This window comes from Ptychodera flava, chromosome 5 (assembly GCF_041260155.1).
Source record: "Ptychodera flava strain L36383 chromosome 5, AS_Pfla_20210202, whole genome shotgun sequence".
Taxonomy (NCBI): domain Eukaryota; kingdom Metazoa; phylum Hemichordata; class Enteropneusta; family Ptychoderidae; genus Ptychodera; species Ptychodera flava.
In genome coordinates this window covers 24,879,096-24,899,914 of record NC_091932.1, presented here as the reverse complement: position 1 = coordinate 24,899,914, position 20,819 = coordinate 24,879,096, and the positions used below count along the sequence as shown (strand labels likewise).

Here is a 20,819-nt window from a genome sequence, read left to right as displayed (position 1 = left end):
ATCACTGAACATTGTAGGCTCCTTTTCTGTGCTTTATTAGTCCCCACGGACACCGTCCGGGGGGACTTATAGGTTTGGTCATGTCCGTGCGTGTTTGCGTCCGTGCGTGCGTGCGTGCGTGTGTGCATCCGTCCGTCCGTTCACGCAGATATCTCAGAGATGCAAGAAGCGATTTCATTCAAACTTGGTACAAGGATTACTTCATATGTCATACAGATGCACGTCGATTTGTTTTGTGATACGATCCAATATGGCCGCCAGGTGGCCATTTTATTACAATTTTTTCATGTACAGAGCCATAACTCAGACATGTTTCAACCGATTTTATTCAAAGTTGGTACAAGGACATTGACCAATGTCATAGATATGCACGTCATTTTGTTTTGTGATACGATCCAATATGGCCGCCAGGCGGCCATTTTATTACGATTTTTTCATGTACAGAGCCATAACTCAGACACGTTTCAACCGATTTTATTCAAAGTGGTACAAGGACATTGACCAATGTCATACAGATGCACATCAATTTGTTTTGTGATACGATCCAATATGGCCGCCAGGCGGCCATTTTATTACGATTTTTTCATGTACAGAGCCATAACTCAGACACGTTTCAACCGATTTTATTCAAAGTTGGTACAAGGACATTGACCAATGTCATACAGATGCACATCAATTTGTTTTGTGATACGATCCAATATGGCCGCCAGGCGGCCATTTTATTTACGATATTTTCATGTACAGAGCCATAACTCAGACACGTTTCAACCGATTTTATTCAAAGTTGGTACAAGGACATTGACCAATGTCATAGATATGCACGTCATTTGTTTTGTGATACGATCCAATATGGCCGCCAGGCGGCCATTTTATTACGATTTTTTCATGTACAGAGCCATAACTCAGACATGTTTCAACCGATTTTATTCAAAGTTGGTACAAGGACATTGACCAATGTCATAGATATGCACATCAATTTGTTTTGTGATACAATCCAATATGGCCGCCAGGCGGCCATTTTATTACAATATTTTCATATACAGTGCCATAACTCAGACATGTTTTAACCGATTTTATTCAAAGTTGGTACAAGGACATTGACCAATGTCATAGATATGCATGTCAATTTGTTTTGTGATACGATCCAATATGGCTGCTGTGTGGCCATTTTGTTACAATTTTTTCATATGCAGAGGCATAACTCAGGCATATCTCAACCGATTTTATTCAAAGTTGGTACAAGGACATTGACCTATGTCTTACATATGTACGTCGATTTGTTATGTGATACGATCCAATATGGCCGCTAGGCAGCCATTTTATTACGATGTTTTCATGTACAGAGCAATAACTCAGACATGTTTCAATGGATTTTATTCAAAGTTGGTACAAGGAGATTGACTAATGTCATACATAAGCATGTCAATTTGTTATGTGATACGATCCAATATGGCTGCCTTTCGGCCATTTTGTTACGATTTTTTCATGTCGAGGGCCATAATACTCTAAGGCATATCTTAACCGATTTTATTCAAAGTTGGTACAAGGACATTAACCTATGTCATACATATGTATGTCAATTTGTTTCTTGATATGATCCAATATGGCTGCATGGCAGCCATTTTGTTACAATTTTTTCTGCCTTAGCCAAAACTTGCGCATGTCTTAACTAATTTTATTCACTGATTTTATTCAAACTTAGTACAAGGACATTGACCTATGTCATACATATGCACATTGATTTGTTTTATGATACAATCCAATATGGCCACCGTGTGGCCATTTTTTTCTGATTTTTTCATGTCCGGAACCATAACTCAGACATGTATCAAGCAAATTATTCAGAGTTGGTACAAGGACATTGACTTATTTATACATATGTATGTCGATTGGTTTCACGAGATGGTCCAATATGGCCACATGGTAGCAATTTTGTTATGGTTGTTTCATGTCGAGAGCCATAACTCTGGCAAGTCTCAACTGATCTTATTCAAAGTTGGTACATGTACATTGACTTACGTCATACATATATATGTTGATTTTTTAAACAGTAAGATCAAATATCGCTGCATGGCGGTGATTTTGTTACAATTTTCAGATGTACAGAGCCATAACTCAGAAGTATTTCCACCAGTATTTGCCAAAGTTGGCACAAGGACATTGACCTATTTCATACATATGCTCATCAATTTGTTTCACGTCATGTAGCAGCAACATGTCAATTATTGAAGTTTCGTAAGTAGGCTGATATGTCAAGAAATACGTACTGCATCAAATTCATGAAACTTTATACAGATGTTAACTGATGTTAAGGTCACATTGCTTTAACATTGAAAAAGACATTTATCAGTGTCATTTTAATTAATTTGTAATTGCATAAGTAATGAACTTTCCTAATTAGGGTGATATAGCCACAAATTAATACAACGGCAAATGTGATGAAACTTGATACAGATGTTGATCTCATAGTGTTGTAAATACTGCATCAAATGTTATGAAATATGGTACCAGTGATAATCTGTCAAGTGTTAGAATTGTATGCAAAAATGTTTTGCAACATCCTGTTGATTAATTCCTAGTTGACTCATTTATGAACTTTAGGATGGTGGCCTACATTGGTTTTATGTTTTCATCACCATGGAACTCATTCTTGGCCATTGAGCGCCATCTGTATCAAAGTATTTTTATCACAGACCTAATTAATGAAGAGGACTCTATCCTCTTAGGACATGTAAATCAAAGTACCCATTAACAAGTGGGGACTGTGTCATCAACGATGACTTGTTCAGTATGCAATATAATTTCAGAATTCCATTTGTTTCACACAGCTAGTGTTTACATTTTCCCCAATTCTCATCTTGTTTGTCGTTCCATTTTTTTCAACAGAAACTACATTGGAATGGTGTTTGTTGTGACTGGTGTGTCTCTCTGTGTTATTGACAAGGCATTCACTGGAAAATCATGACCTGATGACATACATGGGTGTGTGATAAAATACTAGCACATGGTGTCAGATATATATCGTAATGATGTATAAAAATAGACAATAGCAACTATTCAAGAAAAAAAACCCAACTCTTGATCACACTTTGTACATCAACCTTATACTTGTGTTCTGCCTTACACACTGAGACATTGAGTTGTCAGTTACTTTGATATTGTGATCAAAGAGTCAATAGCTGTTACTTTTGATTATCTTCTTATTGTTTTTGTTTCAAATGTCAAATTTCTTCTTCAATTCCTGTAAACATGCAGAGATACACAATATTCAGCTTCTCAAATTACATGTGTAAACTACATTATTGTTGGCATTATTGTTGGCAAATGAAGTCCAAACAAGTCTCTTATAAAGAGGTCAAAGGTCATGTCAGTAGGTTGCTCTCTTTTTAAAAATCCCTTAGATTTATCGATCCATGTGCAATGAGGTCATAATGAGGTCACATGTATGCTGTTCAGTGTTGTGTATCCACAGCTCAAAGAAGTTCCAATAGAGTTGAGTTGGCAGTGCTTCAGTCACTTCTGTGACAAATCTTACCCATGACATATAATTAATCTTTATGAATTAGACTCATACCTAACATTGTCTATGATGACAACCTATGAGATATTGATTTACAAATTTTTTGTCGGTTTCAGAATTGCTGCAACTGCTGATGTTTTTTTTCATAATTATTTTTTATATTTTATAAGTTTAGTGATAGCCATTCAAACTTAAAGTTCACTGTATGTTTTGCCAATGTAAAGACAACCAGTTGACTTTGTTGAATGAGAATTCAAGTTTTGAATAAATTTGTGTGAAATAAGTCCTGACATGCATCTATCATAATTTAATTACAGAGAAAACGACAGCATTGACATTTAACATTTAATTTTTGATTAAATGGAAGTTTCAACAATTACAACACCCAAATCTTACTGAACAAGTCATCGTTGATGACACAGTCCCCGCTTGTCCATTTTGTTATAATCTTTGGTGTCTAGGTAGCTGTGGAATGACATTGATGCAACGGGTGCATCAGGCCTGTGACTTGCATAATAAAGTAATCTGAGGAACGTTCAATAAAAGACTCATCTCTGCCGGTGTTGACCACTAAAGGAACTTTTGATTACACCACAATAACGATGCCTCACTGCCTCTAGTGTCATGACAGCACATACTATACACATGGTTTGGTGGAATTTTCGAAATGGTATGGGATCGGGTATGTTGTTGTAATCAGCTATTTTGGATCATATAATGAAACAAATTAATGTGCACAAGAATGCAGCCATATCACGTTTAAACAAAATCAGTCCATTGAAGGACAGTGACCTATGTTTATAAAATTGAAATCAAATGGCTGTCTATTGACCATATGGATCGTAGCACAAAATTAGTAGACATGCATAAGTATGCCATAGTACTTTATCTTTGTACCAAGTCTCAACAACATTGGATAAGGAATATTTGCATATGATTAAGCCTCAAAGACATGAAAAAATCCAAAAATGACAATCTGGCAGCCATATTGGAACATGTCACGAAGTAAATTGACATGTATACATGTATGTGTGCCATAGTGCTTGATCTTTGTGCCAAGTTTGGACAAAATGGGTTTAATGACCTTTGAATTGTGCTTCAAAGACATGCAAAATTCCAACAAAATGGCAGTTCTGCAGCCATATTGGATCCTATCGCAAGGTTAATTGATACATGCATATGTATGCCATAGTGCTTTGCCTTTGTGCCAAGTTTGAACAAATCAGTTCAAGAATGTTTGAGTTATGGTTCAGAGACATGAGAAAATCGCAAAAAAATGGACGCCTGTCGGCCATATTGGATCATATCATGAAATAAAGTGGCGTTCATATGAAGGGCATAATGTTTTGCTTTTGTGCCAAATTTGAACAGAATCGGTTCAAGGATGTCTGAGTTATGGTCCAAAGACATGAAAAATCGCAACAAAATGGCTGCCTCACGCCCATATTGGATCGTATCGCAAAATAATTTTACATGCACATGAAGGCCATAGTGTTATGCCTTTGTGCCAAGTTTTAACAGAATCTGTTCAAGGATGTCTGAGTTATGATCCAAAAACATGAAAGATCCCAACAAATGGCCGCCTCACACCCATATTGGATCGTATCGCAATATAATTTGACAAGCATATGTAGGCCATAGTGTTATGCCTTTGTGCAAAGTTTGAACAGAATCGGTTCAAGGATATTTGAGTTATGGTTCAAAGACATGAAAAAATCGCAAACAAAATGGCCGCCTTGCGGCCATGTTGGATCGTATCGCAAAATAATTTGACAAGCACATGTAGGTCATAGTGTTATGCCTTTGTGCCAAGGTTGAACAGAATATGTTCAAGGATGTCTGAGTTATGGTCCAAAGACATGAAAAATCGCAACAAAATGGCCGCCTCGCGCCCATATAGGATCGTATCGTGATATAATTTAACATGATATAAAAGCCATAGTGTTATGCCTTTGTGCCAAGTTTGAACAGAATCTGTTCAAGGATGTTTGAGTTATGGTCCAAAGACATGAAAAATCGCAACAAAATGGCCGCCTCGCGGCCATATTGGATCGTATCACAAAATAAATCGACGTGCATCTGTAGGTCATAGTGCTATGCCTTTGTGCCGAGTTTGAACGAAATTGGTTCAGCAGTGTCTGAGAAACTGTTGATGACGGACGGACGGACGGACGGACGGACGGACGGACGGACGCACAGACGGGACCCAATCTATAAGTCCCCGCCGGACTTCGTCCGCGGGGACTAACAAGCACCACACTCAATAAGCAATTGGGAAATTCCTAACAGCCAACACGCCTCAGGGACAGATTGTCGGACTTTCAAATTTCTACAATTCTTTTCTGATCTACCACTTGTGGGGGCTCATTTTAAAGCTCTTGGAGAATGAAAAAACTTTCATTGGCTGAGTTTTTCGAAAATCCAAACTTTTATTTTCCCCATACAGTTAACACAGGAATGGTGGCATTTCTGAATTTCAAATATCGCAAAATGAAGGGCAATTTGTTTCGCTAGTTCCAAACTTTGCATGGTGATCCCTGATTTTTATTGTTGATTTGGTAAGAGAATGGTTGAAAGTTTCATTCAGGAAAGTTTGAGCAAACGTTTAAGTCTTTCACTTTCGAGGCGCATACTACCTTAAGGTAGTTTGCACCTCAAAAGTGAAAGACTTAAATTTTTCTCAAATTTTCCTCAAACGTTCAACCATTCTCTTCAAAATCACAGATAAATTCAGGGTCATCATCAACTTTTGGGTGCTAGAGAAAAAAATTACCCAACTTTTACAACATTTGACATTCTGAAATGGACCCCATCCTTGTCTTATCTTCATGGGGAAAAATCAAATTCCTGATTTTCACAAACGCAAGCCTGCGAAACTTACTCCAAAAGCTTCAAAATAACCCCTGACAAAACAGACATTTAAACATTGGAGAGTTTGAATGTCTGTCCTTGAGGTGATTCTAGCTGAAGAAGCTCTATTCATGTTCATGAAAACTATTTTCAAATCATAATGAACCTTGATTCGAAATAAAATCAAATAAGTGTAGAAAGTTCTCAGTACACTGTTGGAGGTGAAAATGGAAGGGAGCAGAATGTAACGTGTGTGTACATTTAGCATCTGGCTTATCAGCAATTCAATAGAGCAATATTTATCTTTTCATCTCTCATTGCTTCCCTCTCATTCCTCTCACACGCTTTCAGATACATTGAATACTGCAGACAAAGCAGGTCATCATGTGCATGAAAAAAGTGTTTATTTGTCATCAAACTGAAAATAACTGAACTTTGAATTGGTATGAAATAAGTTGCAGACGATACAACATGTCTAGAGTCATATTACTGGTCATCTTTCTGACAATTCAATTATGCTATGAACAAAAACACTATTTTTAAGTAACACAGGGAGAATGTTACCTTTCATATACAGGTGAAATTGGGGCTTCACAGTATTGTGAAGCGCAAAATAATTACAATGTCAAAAAAAACCTGTAACATGTTTTAGTTGTTAATACAGTTATATTCATATTTACATTAAAAAACTATAAATAAGAAAATGTCACAGTATATTTCGACATACTTCCCTGGCATTGTTACAATCTATTTTTTATTTTGACGACATTGAACATTCATCAAAATGATACATGGCAGTACTGAATACAAGTGACATTCATCTATGCTTCTATTCTGTGAAAGTTTTACTGCTTATCTTGACAAGTTCACATCTGTATAACAGATAAAATCACTCTACAAGTATAACAGATGAAATTACAAGTTATTGGATATTTTTTGAAAGTATAATGCAGCATATATCAAAATTGAACATTTCTCTGCATTTTACAAGTCCTATACATTACGTATGTATTTGTTCTTGATATCTAATGATGGAATGTTATTGTTCAACCTGACTAATCCCATCATCCTCAGTGCAGTAGCTAAGTTGGTGCATGTACCCACCACTGCAGTGAGGAAAGACATTGTATGACCAATGGTGTTGCCCTACTTGCTGTGAAATGAAATTGGTAATTTTGGATTTTTTTTCTTTGTAACTGCTAATAAATAGAAATTTGATTGATTTCAATGAACACTGACAATTTGCTATTTCCTTGGCAAGTTGTACAAGCTGTACTTCAAATTCATCATCATTGCCATACCAGTATGCATACTGCACACATAAATGTCTCAGGGATTTGTTTTCACTCAGTGACTTCACCATAGCCTCACCATTAATTATACAGTCATCTCCAACATAGAGTGTGACAGACCTTGCAAATTTGTTATGTTTTATAATGTCACACGCTTTATCAATAGACTGCTTTGTAAACTTACCTATTGATATCTCACTCAGTGTGGTATTTGTTGATAGTGTATCAAACAAAGCAGAGTCTCTTTCCAATCCCACTATCCATAGACTGAGAGCTTTTATACTTGTACTCATGTTTTGTAGACACATATTAATTCCAGATTGAAATCATCACTCCTACCATAAATGTTAAGAAACTCTAGTTTGATTGATTCTGTTTTCCTACACTTCTTCATGAAGTTACACAGACTAGACAGTTGACATTTAGAACCAGCCATGGAAAACTTCACTGTCCTGGGTCCTTTATTGATAAACTCTTCAAATATTTGAAGTGAACTAGCTTTATTAAATATCAAAATGTAAAATGTCAGAGCAAAATTTTTAATATTCTCATTATCAGCAATTTCAGCAAACATTTTTTCCAAGCTTACTTTGACTTGCTCTGTGCATTCATGACAAAATTGATCATCAAAGCAAATGTTCAAAGTTTGCAGAGTAGTATTTGCTTTAATATTTCTAATCACTTTTGACCACTTGTCAACATGCGGTACAAGTTTTTTTGATTCTGACTGCAACATGTGTATCTCTAAAGTCTTTAACATTACATTGCTTTCAGTGTCTGATAGTGTGTTTGATAGCATTGACATCTCTGTCATGAAGGGTTGATAAATTCTCAACTCTTCTATCAGGCCGGGTTGTAGTTTCATAAAATGAAGAATGAATGAAAAGCGACAATGAGTCCTGTTGACTCTAAGGAATTTACTAACTTCATGATCTGGTGAGTCACACAGCATTCTGCATTGTAAAGTATAACTTCCAGTCTTAACTCCTGCATAAAGTAGAATTCCTTGTATTGAACTTTCTACGTGTGAAACATACACCAGTCCTTGCTTTGATTCATGCAGACATTCAAAACACTGGCCAAGTAAAGATGAAAGTTTTTTACTGCCATCTAAACGCTCCCTTTGGAGTGTTAAATTTATTTTTCAGAGTCTGAATTTTCTGATTAAATCTGTCAAACAATAAACCACTTGCCTTACTCTCAGAAATTCCTGCAAGGAATTTCAGAACAGAACTTGATTTCTGCGGATTACTGAACAGGTTATCCAAACCAGTGGTATCTCCTACTTCTAACTGAGAGGAAATGTAAAATGCAGTGAAAAATTCAAGCCACGTTTTATGGTAGAAGAAATACAACTCTTGCGCTTTTATCCTTGAATGACCAAGATCTCTTACCAACAATCCTAAATCTAGGTATTGTTCACAAGAGATGTCTGTTTTCAAGAAATTTATTTTGTCAGCTGAATATATTTTATATGAATCAATGGCTAATTTATCTCTGTAATCAGTAACTATTTTTGGTATTTCACCATCATTGAGTTCAATGTCTTTTTTGGCACAATATCGTTTTAAAGTACATTCAAGTACCTCAGAGTATAATTCTGTATGGTTCTTTGGGAAATAATTTTCCTTTTTGCTCAGTTTGTAATCTTCCCAGAGAATACACAGGAAAGACACATGCAAGGGGTTACGAAGGAGATCTGTGATAGAGTCCGAAGTGATATCTTCCCTTTGAAGTTTTATTTTCTGCTTGAGAGCCATACTTGTGTCCTTGTCATCTTTGAAATACTTATCTATGTATTCATTGGTACTCTTTTTTGTAAATCCTTTGACAATTAAGTATAAGTCACAGTTGCTTAGGTACTTATCACGTAAACGTGGTCTTGTGGTAACAACAGTTGTACAGAACACCCGCAATTTTTTGTTGATAGATTTAGCTATTTCAGAGCCCTCAATTTTATCCTTTGTGATTTCATCTAAACCATCAAAGAGAAACAGAGTTGATTTTTCTTGCTGTGAAATTATGTTTTCGAGCTCTTCTTTTGTGATTAAACAATCATCAGGCAGTAACTGAGTGAATATTTCATCAATCACCTCTGAGCCTGTTACATGTCTCATCTCCAAAAAGAAAAGTAATTTGTACTGCTTTAGCTCACCACAAGCCCAGTCATACGCTATCTTCCTACATATTGTTGATTTGCCCATGGCTGGTGGACCCTCTATCCTAATTCGCTGTGCATGCTGTCCTTCCTCGTCAGCCATGAACATGTCATGCAGACATTTTAAATCTTGGCCTTCTTTTATGGCACCTCTTTCAACTTTTTTGACTTCTAGTCTTGTATATACTTCCTTTAGTTTGAGTTTCAGATCATCGTACCATGGAATAGGTTGAAGCAATGCAAAGTGTCCCTTGTATATATGTTTTAGATATTCAACAAGCCTTTCAGTCTTCTCCGTTAAAGTGCCTGTGAAATAAATACACATATTGCTGTATGTGTTTTTCACCGATTCAGTACTCGATTATATGATTTCGTACAAGAAAGTAGAGTGGAGGATGATACATGATGATTAAGTACCGGAACTTGAGTCATTTGACCGAAAATGGATTGATCAGTGATGCACAATGGAATGGCTATATAAATTAATTGCATTTATAACAAATATAAAATACATGCAATTCACTACCAATGAACTAAAATACTGAATAAGAGCAGGCACAGAAAATACATTGATTTTACAGATATACTATACTTTTAGACTGTATGAACACTTTAAACTAGTACTCTTCTGCAATAAACCTTTGCCAGACAGGTTTGCATTGTAATTTGCCTGTAATTAATTATCAAGAAGCACAACTTTATACAACATACATACTCTTTTTGTTAAAGGTCCTCTTTGATAACTGCTCAAAAACATTATCAAAGATGTTATGCAAAACAGGTTTCAGTGAATAAAGGAGAGATTCAAATTTGGTTTAGGGTTCCTGGGTTTGTTAATTTTTCATTTGTCACCAAGTACACGTACATGGCAAATTCACTTGGCTTACCTTCTGATTGAGGTTGACTTTTGTGAAAAGTCTGCAATTCTTCAGACAACGTAGGCAACTTAAGAAGGAGCAGCATATTTTGAAGAAATCCTGTATCTGTTTTGGAGATGTAGCCCGTCTGGATCAAAGCATTGAACAAATCTAATGGGTCTTCCATGTCTTCCAAGAGACTTTTCTGCTATTATTCCTGAGCACAGAAATTTCAGCTCCTTAAAGTTTTCTGATGGTGAAAATGTAGCAAAAACCAGAGCATATTACAACTTCTTTACCTATGACATTTCCACACATTTTTATAAGATAGTTTCTTGCTTTCAGTAACGGCCCAAAGCTTTTTTGAAATGTAGAGTGTTAATAAACAGTCTGCATTGTTAATATATAAATTTTAGTCTGAATTCATTTATGAAAATATCAAACATGTGCCCAATTGTGCCCACCTGAAATTTTCAGTATCATTTAGTTTACTGCTACCACATGGTATGTGCATAAACTGCAGGGTTCCCTAAGTCACCAAATGATTAGCCAACTCATTGAGCCAAATCAAAATCTTGTAGCCACTCTTAGCACCTTTTAGACAGTTTATGATCTCAAGTGTGGCGATAGCTTTCTCAGCATTCAGGAGTTCCTAATTTTACAAATCAAGATGTTTTGTGTGTTGTTCATGATAAATTTTACATTAAAAAAATTTATTTTTTTGGTTTTTATTGCATTAATTATCTGTGTTTCTATGCATTAAGGAATAGAAATACTTTCTTGTTTCTGGTGGTAAAAATCTGGTAGCACTGTGAAGTGTATATTACCACAGGTACAGAATATTTCTGAGGCATTCAGTCAGTGTTCACAGTATGACAACTAATTGTAAGCTACAAGCTTCTCATGTGGCAAATTTATGTAGCCTTCATTTAAGTCATGATGAAAATGTTTTGAGCCACAAATAAGAATTGTCCATGCAGAAGGAAGCATTTAGTAGCATAGTTGCAGTGTAGATACAATTATTTGTGGTGTTCAAGGCCCTCATGTTGTGTCATAGTTGTGATTAAGCAGGCTCAATAGCATCTAGAGCAAAAGTATTTTTCTTGAGACAAAAAGCAGTGTTCATGCTAGTGCTCGCAACACTCGCAAAATGCGAATAAAACTCTCATTTGGTGAAAATTTTTTGAAAGTCATTAGCAACGCTTGCGAATTGAATTTTTTGCCCCAAAAATTGTTTGGACACATCGTCGGATCAATCACTCAACTACGATCGCCTCTGCACTATTACTTCGGGGTGGTGGAGGCGACCAGAATACTCTGTTCACCAGAATAGGAATATATATTTTATAAGGGTGAGCAAATCCACAACCCCAAACTCATGGGCTAGCAGTTTTTACCTCCGGGCAAGTAATTTTTGGTACCTCTATTAGCTCGATGAGCTAGCGTAATGTAGGAGACAGCTGAGGAGAGTAGCAAAGTTGATCGGGAGCAAACGACATGTAGAAACACATTGGCTACAGCAAAAAGAACAGTGACTGACGTTTCCGATCCTATGTAACTGACATAAAATTCCTTACCCAAATTCGATTTCAAAGAACGTATGCAATTCTGGGATGAAGAAGACAAATTTCTAAGAAATTACAGCTTGAATTTAATCTCGGAAAAAGACAAACAATTTCGATTTGACGTCAAGCTCATACGTAAACATAGGGCCAATGTCCCTGAAGCTACTATAGACAGGGATACAAAATTGAGTATTTCCTGTCTGTATGAAATTATCTCACTAAGATCATCGTAGCCCGGGGACTAGGAGTTAGTGACTCAAAAATGATTTCCTCATGAAGTCTGTTTAGAAATATTCCAGTGACGTCAACATTGTTTACTTTGAATAACATAGTCACATCAGTAGTACATCTTTGTGTTTTGAGTCAAATATTTGCGTGGCTAATCAATTTTGCTGTGGCTAATGTTTTTTGCATGAATTAGCCACACCAGCAGACCGGGGCTAATTAGTTCCGGGTCATTGTCATAATTTTGGATTCCGTGTGCATTTCGTGAAGACTCTTGTCAACATATATCATTTTGTTCCTTAATATCTGGAGAGTCCAAAAAACATTGTTGGCATTTTTTCTTTCCACTTTGTCAAGGTCAAATTCAAGGTCATTCGTTACTCGCAAATTTCCATTGATTAAGCATTGTAGTGCGTACAAAATGGCTATACTCATTGACCAAATTACTTTATAATACCTTCAGTGGTGGAAGGGAACTTCACAGCTCATAAAAGATTTAAAAACCTTATTGTTTTTCGTTTTTTTACCATTTTATATGAATTTATATGCAATTACAAGGATTTGCTTGTATTGCAGTTGTACATCTTTTTCCATCACTGTTTTAAATAATGACATGGATCAGTTTTTTACATGCATTGTGCTTGACAACAACATAATTTTTTATCAATTTCCCTGCATCTCGGCGTAAGTCATCCGCAGTATTACCAACTCTGGTAGGTTGTAAATTCCAGACCTCTGTGCAAAATTTCACTAGTGTAGACAGGATTGCTGTGCAGCTAGCAGTGTACTCTTTGCTTGTAGTGAGAGTAAGTCATCCCTTTTCCTCGCATTTCTCTCCAAGTCATATAAAACGATTTGTATTTTTTCCTAACAATAGCAGGGATTAGAGACTTGTTGCTAATCATAGGCTACATGCAGAAGCCATTTATCAAAACTAAGCCTCTGCACTGAGAAATATAGGCTATTACTGAGTATTACCTGTGCCTTTTGAAAATCACTCCAGTACGCACAATGTTGTACTAACCAAGACACCCATAGTTAAAATATTGATACTGAGTACGAAAAATGATTCATTAACAATGGGTTGAACCTTTATTGTGAGACAAGGGAGTGCGTAGATTATTTAGGGTTGAAAACGACGAGATTAGTCATATACGGTGTTAGTAGTTTTTCAGAAACCGTTATCCAAACGCTACTTATTCGATATTTTATTGTCACGGAATCTTGACATTTAGTGATTGCATTTCACATATACATATTTCACATAACTGACATTGCATGCAAATAACTTCGTCAAAACTTTCAGTAAAAAGAAACATTTCATTCCTCCGAAAGAGGACGTTATGCCTGATATGTCAGGAAGCAAGTTGTGAGCTTGTGTCACATATCCCACTGAATATGACACAGTGCTGGAGTTTGTTCACCCGAGAGATGAATTTTGTGATGATGTCTTTCCAAGAATATGTTCAAGACTCAGGGATGATGATTCCTCTTCCCTTCGAGATTGTGGTGCTTGCTGGCATAGGGAATGCTATGCAAATACTTGCCACAAAGGTCTACTCCGAGTGGGCAAAATTGCGCTATGAAAAAGCATTAAAGCAAGGTGAATAGCTCTGTATTAATAGATAAAGCTCGTGGACGACCCTGTACACAACTTTACCCCCATCTACCATGTAAAGTGCTGGTTCATCTGAACCTAAAGTTGCTTTCACTAGATCATCAGCTAGTACATACGACAAAAGCATGTGTTTTGTCTGTCAACAATATAGTTTTCTTTGGGTCCTCTCCATGAGGTTTCTTCACTCAATACTGGGAAAAACCACAAAAAGCAATAAACCAAGAAAATCAGACTTGTCACAAAGTCAGACTCAGTGGTGCTAAAGGTCCAAAGGATGCTAGAGCCATTGACATTAAATATCACATAAGATCAGTGTTGGACCAAAAACATTGAAAATGTATTGCGAAATTTAAACACAAATGCAGACCATTGTGTGAGACTGGATCTGCAAATGTCGGTAATGATAAATACCACCATGCTTGCTGCAGATATCAATTGTTTCCTTGTTGGAAAATTCTTTAGCTGAAGGTTCAGTTTAAACCTGGGTAAAGTACATGACTCATATTTGGCAATACGTATACGGAACATGCAATATTGAACCCATCAATTGGAAATAGGAAATCAAAGAAAATTATTAACTGATCACATAAAATGTGGAATTTGGAAAATCTGCATGACACAATGAACCAGAATTGGTTTTGCTAAATGCTACTAAAGATGCAGCAATACAGGGAGTTGCTGAGGAAAGTACAGAGGAAATTGTAAGAGTATTGTTCAAAGCTGCCAAAATTTTGAGAAAAGCAATATCATTTTCAAGAAGCACACCAACCAAAGGCAGTCTTATCCAAGCGTTTCTCAGAGCCCATTATCAAACAATGATATGGAAAATGATATCATTGCCAAACCCGACTTGCCACCTCCAGCAAACTAAAGATGGAAGCTGGTGGATAACACATTCATACTCATAGTAAGCATGTTTCCTCCTACCCCTGAAGCTGTTGTGCATTTGATCAGATGTTGTTCTAAACAAAATATATACAAAACAAATATCTGCTCTTGCAAGACGAATGCAATGACATGTACGGAAATGTGTCACTGTGAGGCTGATGAAAATTATTGTCAGAACTGTTCACCTCCTATAAGTGACACTTTTGTGGATGATTTTGATAATGATTAAAAACTTAAGCACGAAAATCTGTTACTTTGAAAGTCACTCATGCAGAGTTATCAAAGTTTTGAAGTTGCTGTGTGATTTTATTATTTTTATAATAAAACTTTCTTCAGATAAGAGATTACGGCATTAAAAGTCATGGACCTTTGACATGAAATGTTAGACATCTTACTTCCTGAGACTGTTGTATAAGTTTTATGAATCTGAAATTGTATACAAGATAATGATTGTGAAATTTTAAGATATGGAAGGCATTTGTACGAAAATTAGAAAGAAATTTCATACCGTACTGACCTTCAATTGACCTTTTGTAAAGTAGCTCTATATATTTTTAATACAATAACCGTTTTTTTTCCAAAAAAAAACTCAATATTAATGATTGTAAGGAATAATTCACATCAAAATGCATGTTTCCAAAGGTAATATGGTTGCAAACTGGCCATAAAAAGTCTTTTCATGGCCAAGAAAAAACAATTTTGTCGATTTTAAGGAAATGACCTTGAAATGACCTTCAGAGTTGTCAGAAAAAATGCCAACAATTTTTTTTGAAAAACTTGGCCATTAAGTAAATCGATGAGGCTATGTTGGCAAAAATCTTCACTTGAAACACACGAAATGACAATTGACCCCGGACTATAATTAGAAAAAAAATCCTAGCGCGCACACTGGAAAAGGGTTGGGCCAATCCCTTCAAACAAAACAATGATATCATTTCCCACTATGAGACAGTAATCATTGTTTTAATGATTATGATAACATTTTAGCCCAGAAATATTTTCATTTGATGTTTTGATATGCCTGATGATGTTCAGTTCTATATCATTTATTCAACAGGTGGAATCTGCAAAAATATTAAATCATTTAGGGTGACATCATTCCTTGTATAAGTTGTAGTAGTTTGAAATAAGTCAAATGGACAATTTTAATAGTTCTCCTACTTTTGAATTGTTGCTTTGATGTTAAGTGATCATGCAAAATTGCAGTTCTCAAATGTATTTGAAAATGAATATGCTCACTGCAAGTACTGTTGACAATTTCCCTTTGCCATGACTCTTAATAAAATTAAATTTAAAGCTGACAGTCAAGCTAAATGCCATTTAAATTGGAAGGCACCAAGAAATTACCTTTTAACATAAGACTGTACCTATTTGACCACCCTAGGTGGTTTATTTTGAACCATAATTGTATATTTAAGGGTCTTCATGCATGACATCACATGGTGAGATGACCTACATATGACCTTTCAGAAAACCGCAGTTTTTCTCTTTTTCCCTTGTATTATGACTCTGTTCGTGAAAGTTTCCTTTGAAATTATGGTTTTTACTATCAAACTGAGTAGCTGGCAGGCCAAATGTAGATTCAAGCAAAGTTGATAAAACTTTTGACAGACTCAAGTAGGACTCCCAGAGGCAAATCACAGCCTCAGTGTATTGTAGTATTGAACAGTAACAATGTTTGTTTAATGTACCAGGGAATTTGTAACTTTGTAGGAAGGAGCCTAAACTGTTTCAGCATTTTACAACATGTAGTTTTCTGTTGAGGAGGCACTGTCTAAAAGTTCAATAGCCACTAAAATAAGGCCTACGCAGATTGAGATTGCGTCATGGTGACCCACAAAGATTATTTTAGAGGAAGAGAGCAAAAAAATTGCATCAAATGTCGCAGGCTGGCTGAAACACTGCAATTTTCGATGACTATGATTTTTGACCTGGATCAAAGGTCATAAAAGGTCTAAAATGGGGTCCTTAAAAAATAAGATTTAGTTCTAAAAACTTAAAAAGGGCCCCTAGTTAATATATACAACCCTACAATACCCCTAGGCTTCTCTGAACAAGTTCCCCTTTCTGCATATGCCAGGGCCAGAAGGGTAATACGACCAGCCGCACGACTGAATATTAGTGGACACAAGGAAATTGCATACTTTAAATAGAGAGTCCACTCATACTATCACATAATTTAGGGGAGAACCATTTGATTTCTGGAGGGATATGGAGAATTTTGAGAAAAAAAAAAATTGTCACCAGGTGCAATAGAAGAAAAAATTGATCCTGTCATAACAGACTGAAGTGAAAAAATTGTCACAATGCACCAGAAATGAGCAAAATTTGGAAACCTTATTCTCATGTATTCTTTGCCGGCGCGCTGCCATAGGCGGCGCAAATGTTTTTACCACAAGCAATTCTTATGTTTTTTCCCAGCACTTATGATATAAGCATGCACTACATAGGTCTACTTTACACCTCAGTACACTCAATGTTTTCCTTCCCTTTTCTGACCCAAGAAATCATATTTCAGGATTTCTGTTGCAATATCTCTATGGCATAGGCACTAAACTTCAGGGGGTGTTACTCAAATGTGAAGAGGAAGAAGGGGGCAGGTTACTCAATTTTTTTGTGCAAAATAAATTGAAACACATCTCAGATTGCACCATTGCACACATCCATTTCTCAAAATTTTCAATGTGAGGGGGGCACCCCCCTCTCGTGCTCTCCCCCTTGAGTCTTCTAACAGTTTTACTGGTAAAAGACAAATTGAAAATACCTCTCAGATTGCACTACACTGCACCATTGCACACATCAATTTCTCAAAATTTTCACAGGATCTAAGGACAAAACTGAACTGTTGTGAATTCATCCTTTATTATCACAGAAACATACATATGTTTTAATTGACCTCAGTTCAATGACCTTTTTGACAGTTAAACATACCATATTCAGACTTTTCATTAGATGCTGGCAGCTGGAGAAAAGACACAAGAAGGGGACAGATTTTCCGTTCCTGTACATTCATTTGTCTTCAGTCTCTGGCAAACAGAACTGTTTTTCACAAAAATATATTGTCATTGTTTTGTTGTTGAATATTGTGACTCAAACACTGATCATGCAAAAGATGTAAAAAAATATCAGTGTTCAATGTCATTTTCAAACATTTTTTCCGAGTGCAAAATAAACTGAAACTCGCTTCTCAGATTGCACCATTAAACACATCAATTTCTCAAAATGTCCAATACAAGAGGGGGGACCCCCTCTCGTGCTCTCCCCCTCAGGGTGTTCTAACTGTTTCACTTATTAAAAAAAACACCTCTCAGATTGCACCAGACTGTACCATTGCACACATCAATATCTTAAAAATTTTCATGCAAGATAGGGGAAAGCCCCTGTAACACTTTCCCCCTAAGCCTCTCGCGCGTTCTCCCCCTGTACTTTCAAATTCTGCCCGGTCAGATATCCTAGTGAAAACCCTGTCATAATACCTATCCAAATTAAACAATATACTATATAGTTAGATACTGGTTAAAGCGTGAGCTTTTATATCTTATTTTATAATTGTGACTTTGAATTTCATTTTGATGGGTTCACCTTTTTTGAACCATCTTGAGATAACTGACGATAGTCTAGCAGAGAAAATCAGGATTTGAAAGGTCTAATTTACTGTTGCTATATTTTGTAAATTTTACAATTACATGTATTGGTATTTAACTTTTCCAAGTTGGGGGGGGGGGGGGCGGGTTTCAGTCAAAATTTCAGAGTTAGACAGGGAGGGTACTCAAATCATCATGGTTGGCGAGGGGGTCACTCAAAATTTTGGAGTTTCAGGCCGTAAATAATGGCGGCTCCCTTATATACACCGCATTACAAACTTGATGACCAATTAAAAAAAATTGCACTGACTACTCCATTTGAAAAAAAAAATTGATGCAGGTCTGACAGGAAAAAAATGATTTTTGTACATTGACAGAATTATTGGCTGCACTGCTACAGTGAAGTTCTAGGTGGGTCCTGAGGATATTCTGAATCATGGTTACTTGTAGAATAGGCGAGAAAAAATGCTAAAAGCATGATATTCATGTCTAGGGTAGCTATTAGTAAACTTACTATTACCTTTAGTATTACAAGTATTAGGGGGATTATCGAGCAATCTAGCTGTAGCTCTATGGTGAGGCGGTCGGTGAGTCTTGGCTCTTTAACTCACCAGTAGCGGCTACAATGCTGATGGCCCTGCAGAGTTCCAAATAAGCATCGCACAGGCACGGCGTTTTGATGTGAAATCCCACATATCTTCTGCATTAAGTCATACTGATTTATCACTACTGAAGACTTAACACTATTATACTACACTAACTTTGTCGTTAATGGTATGTGGAATTTATTCAAACACGTGATCGCGTTCCAAACACCAAAACTCACTGACCCCCTCACCGTAGACCTACAATTTTGCAGCTCGTAAAAAAGCAATCCAGCAATGCCCAACCCATGGAGGTACGGAGAGACCGTTTATGCCCTATCGTACTCTAAACGCTTTGCTTCGCCCGGGGCCTGGCCTCGGGTAGCTTATTTAGGCAAAGAGCATTGTAGTATAATTTAAATTATTATGAGTCTGGTTAGCTGCAGACGTGTAGCTCTACGGTGAGACGGTCGGTGATTTTTGGTGAAGTTGAGCGACCTCGCCCACTATGCTGCAGGTGAGATACAACTTTGCAGATAGAGTCTGGTTAGCTGTGGAAACGCAGCTATCTGTTGGCGGGGTTGCGTGCGTCGTTATGTGGGTCAAAGGTCAACCCCGCCACGGATAGCTGCGGGCCATGTGCCAGCGAAAGTGGGTCCATTACGACGACACGACATGTATCGGAACTTTGAACGGCAAAATAAACCAAAGTGAGCGTAATTCAATAAAATGACCTATACCTGCCTGAACTCTGATTATTTCTCATTCCCTAACTCCTTTTGTGAACAAAATCTCTGGCTCGTTTACGCATTTCGGCTGATTTTCCAAGGAGTGCTCACGATTTTCACTCCGGCAGTGAACTCTTGCCCTCACTCTATTCACGTTCGTTCCTGTTCTTGGAGCACGTGACGTCCTTTTTAGCATATCAATGGAGGTCATTTTAGCGCGGAAATAACGCACTGGCATCTCAACTGCGATCGTTTCTTACGGTCGCTTGCAATAAAATTTTGCCTTTTGCACAAAGATTGGTCTCCAGAGTAATTTCTTTCGAAATTTTCACACTTTCAAATGTCAGTTATGTGCTTGGCGGGATTTTTTCCCGCTTCATTGATACGCGAACAATGGAAATTACTTGAAATTTATCATATTTCCTTTCAAATTCAAATTACTCGTGTGTGTTGCAAACTTGGTCTTTGCATTCTGAAAAGTCAGGGGATCCGGAGAAAATGGCTTGCATCCACTGTGCTAACACCTTCGACTCTAAGGCCAACGGCTTCAAGAGGCATAGTGTCAGTGCTTCATTACGAGGGACGGACATTTCAGCCGGAGAAGCCCTTGAGTCTCTGTTCAATATCACTGTTACCCCGCTAAAAAAGTCATCGTACATGACATCAGAAAGATGTCTATGCAGCCAGTGTTTCACCTTAATTGGTCGTCTGCATAAGGCGCGACAATCGTTGAAAGAAGCCGCAGAGGATCTCTGCAGCAGATCTGTGTCTACAACGTACCTAAACAAAAAGCGGCCCAGGGGAAGCACCAGTAGTGGTATGACGCCAAACAAAAAGAATTTTCGACTGCGAACACCTTCGCCGATTGTAAGTGACCATGAATTATTGAAACTCAATATAAGCTCATATAAATGTTTATTTGATGTCATGAGCTTAATCCCTATTGCTCG

The 20,819-nt window shown here is 37.0% G+C and overlaps 1 protein-coding gene across 2 annotated transcripts in view; it reads right to left on the bottom strand.

Moving 5' to 3' along the window:
• Positions 1–6,757: 6,757 nt before the first annotated feature.
• LOC139133344 (NLR family CARD domain-containing protein 4-like) overlaps positions 6,758–20,819 on the bottom strand; it is a 543,607-nt gene continuing 529,545 nt past the window's right edge. For both annotated transcript variants that reach the window (XM_070699892.1, XM_070699893.1), the window contains exons 3-4: positions 10,708–10,927; positions 6,758–10,126 (exon numbers count right to left, since the gene is read on the bottom strand). In XM_070699892.1, coding sequence (XP_070555993.1) covers positions 8,763–10,126; positions 10,708–10,864 — 1,521 coding nt within the window. In that variant the 5' untranslated portion in view covers positions 10,865–10,927 and the 3' untranslated portion in view covers positions 6,758–8,762. The remainder of the gene's footprint in view (positions 10,127–10,707; positions 10,928–20,819) is intronic.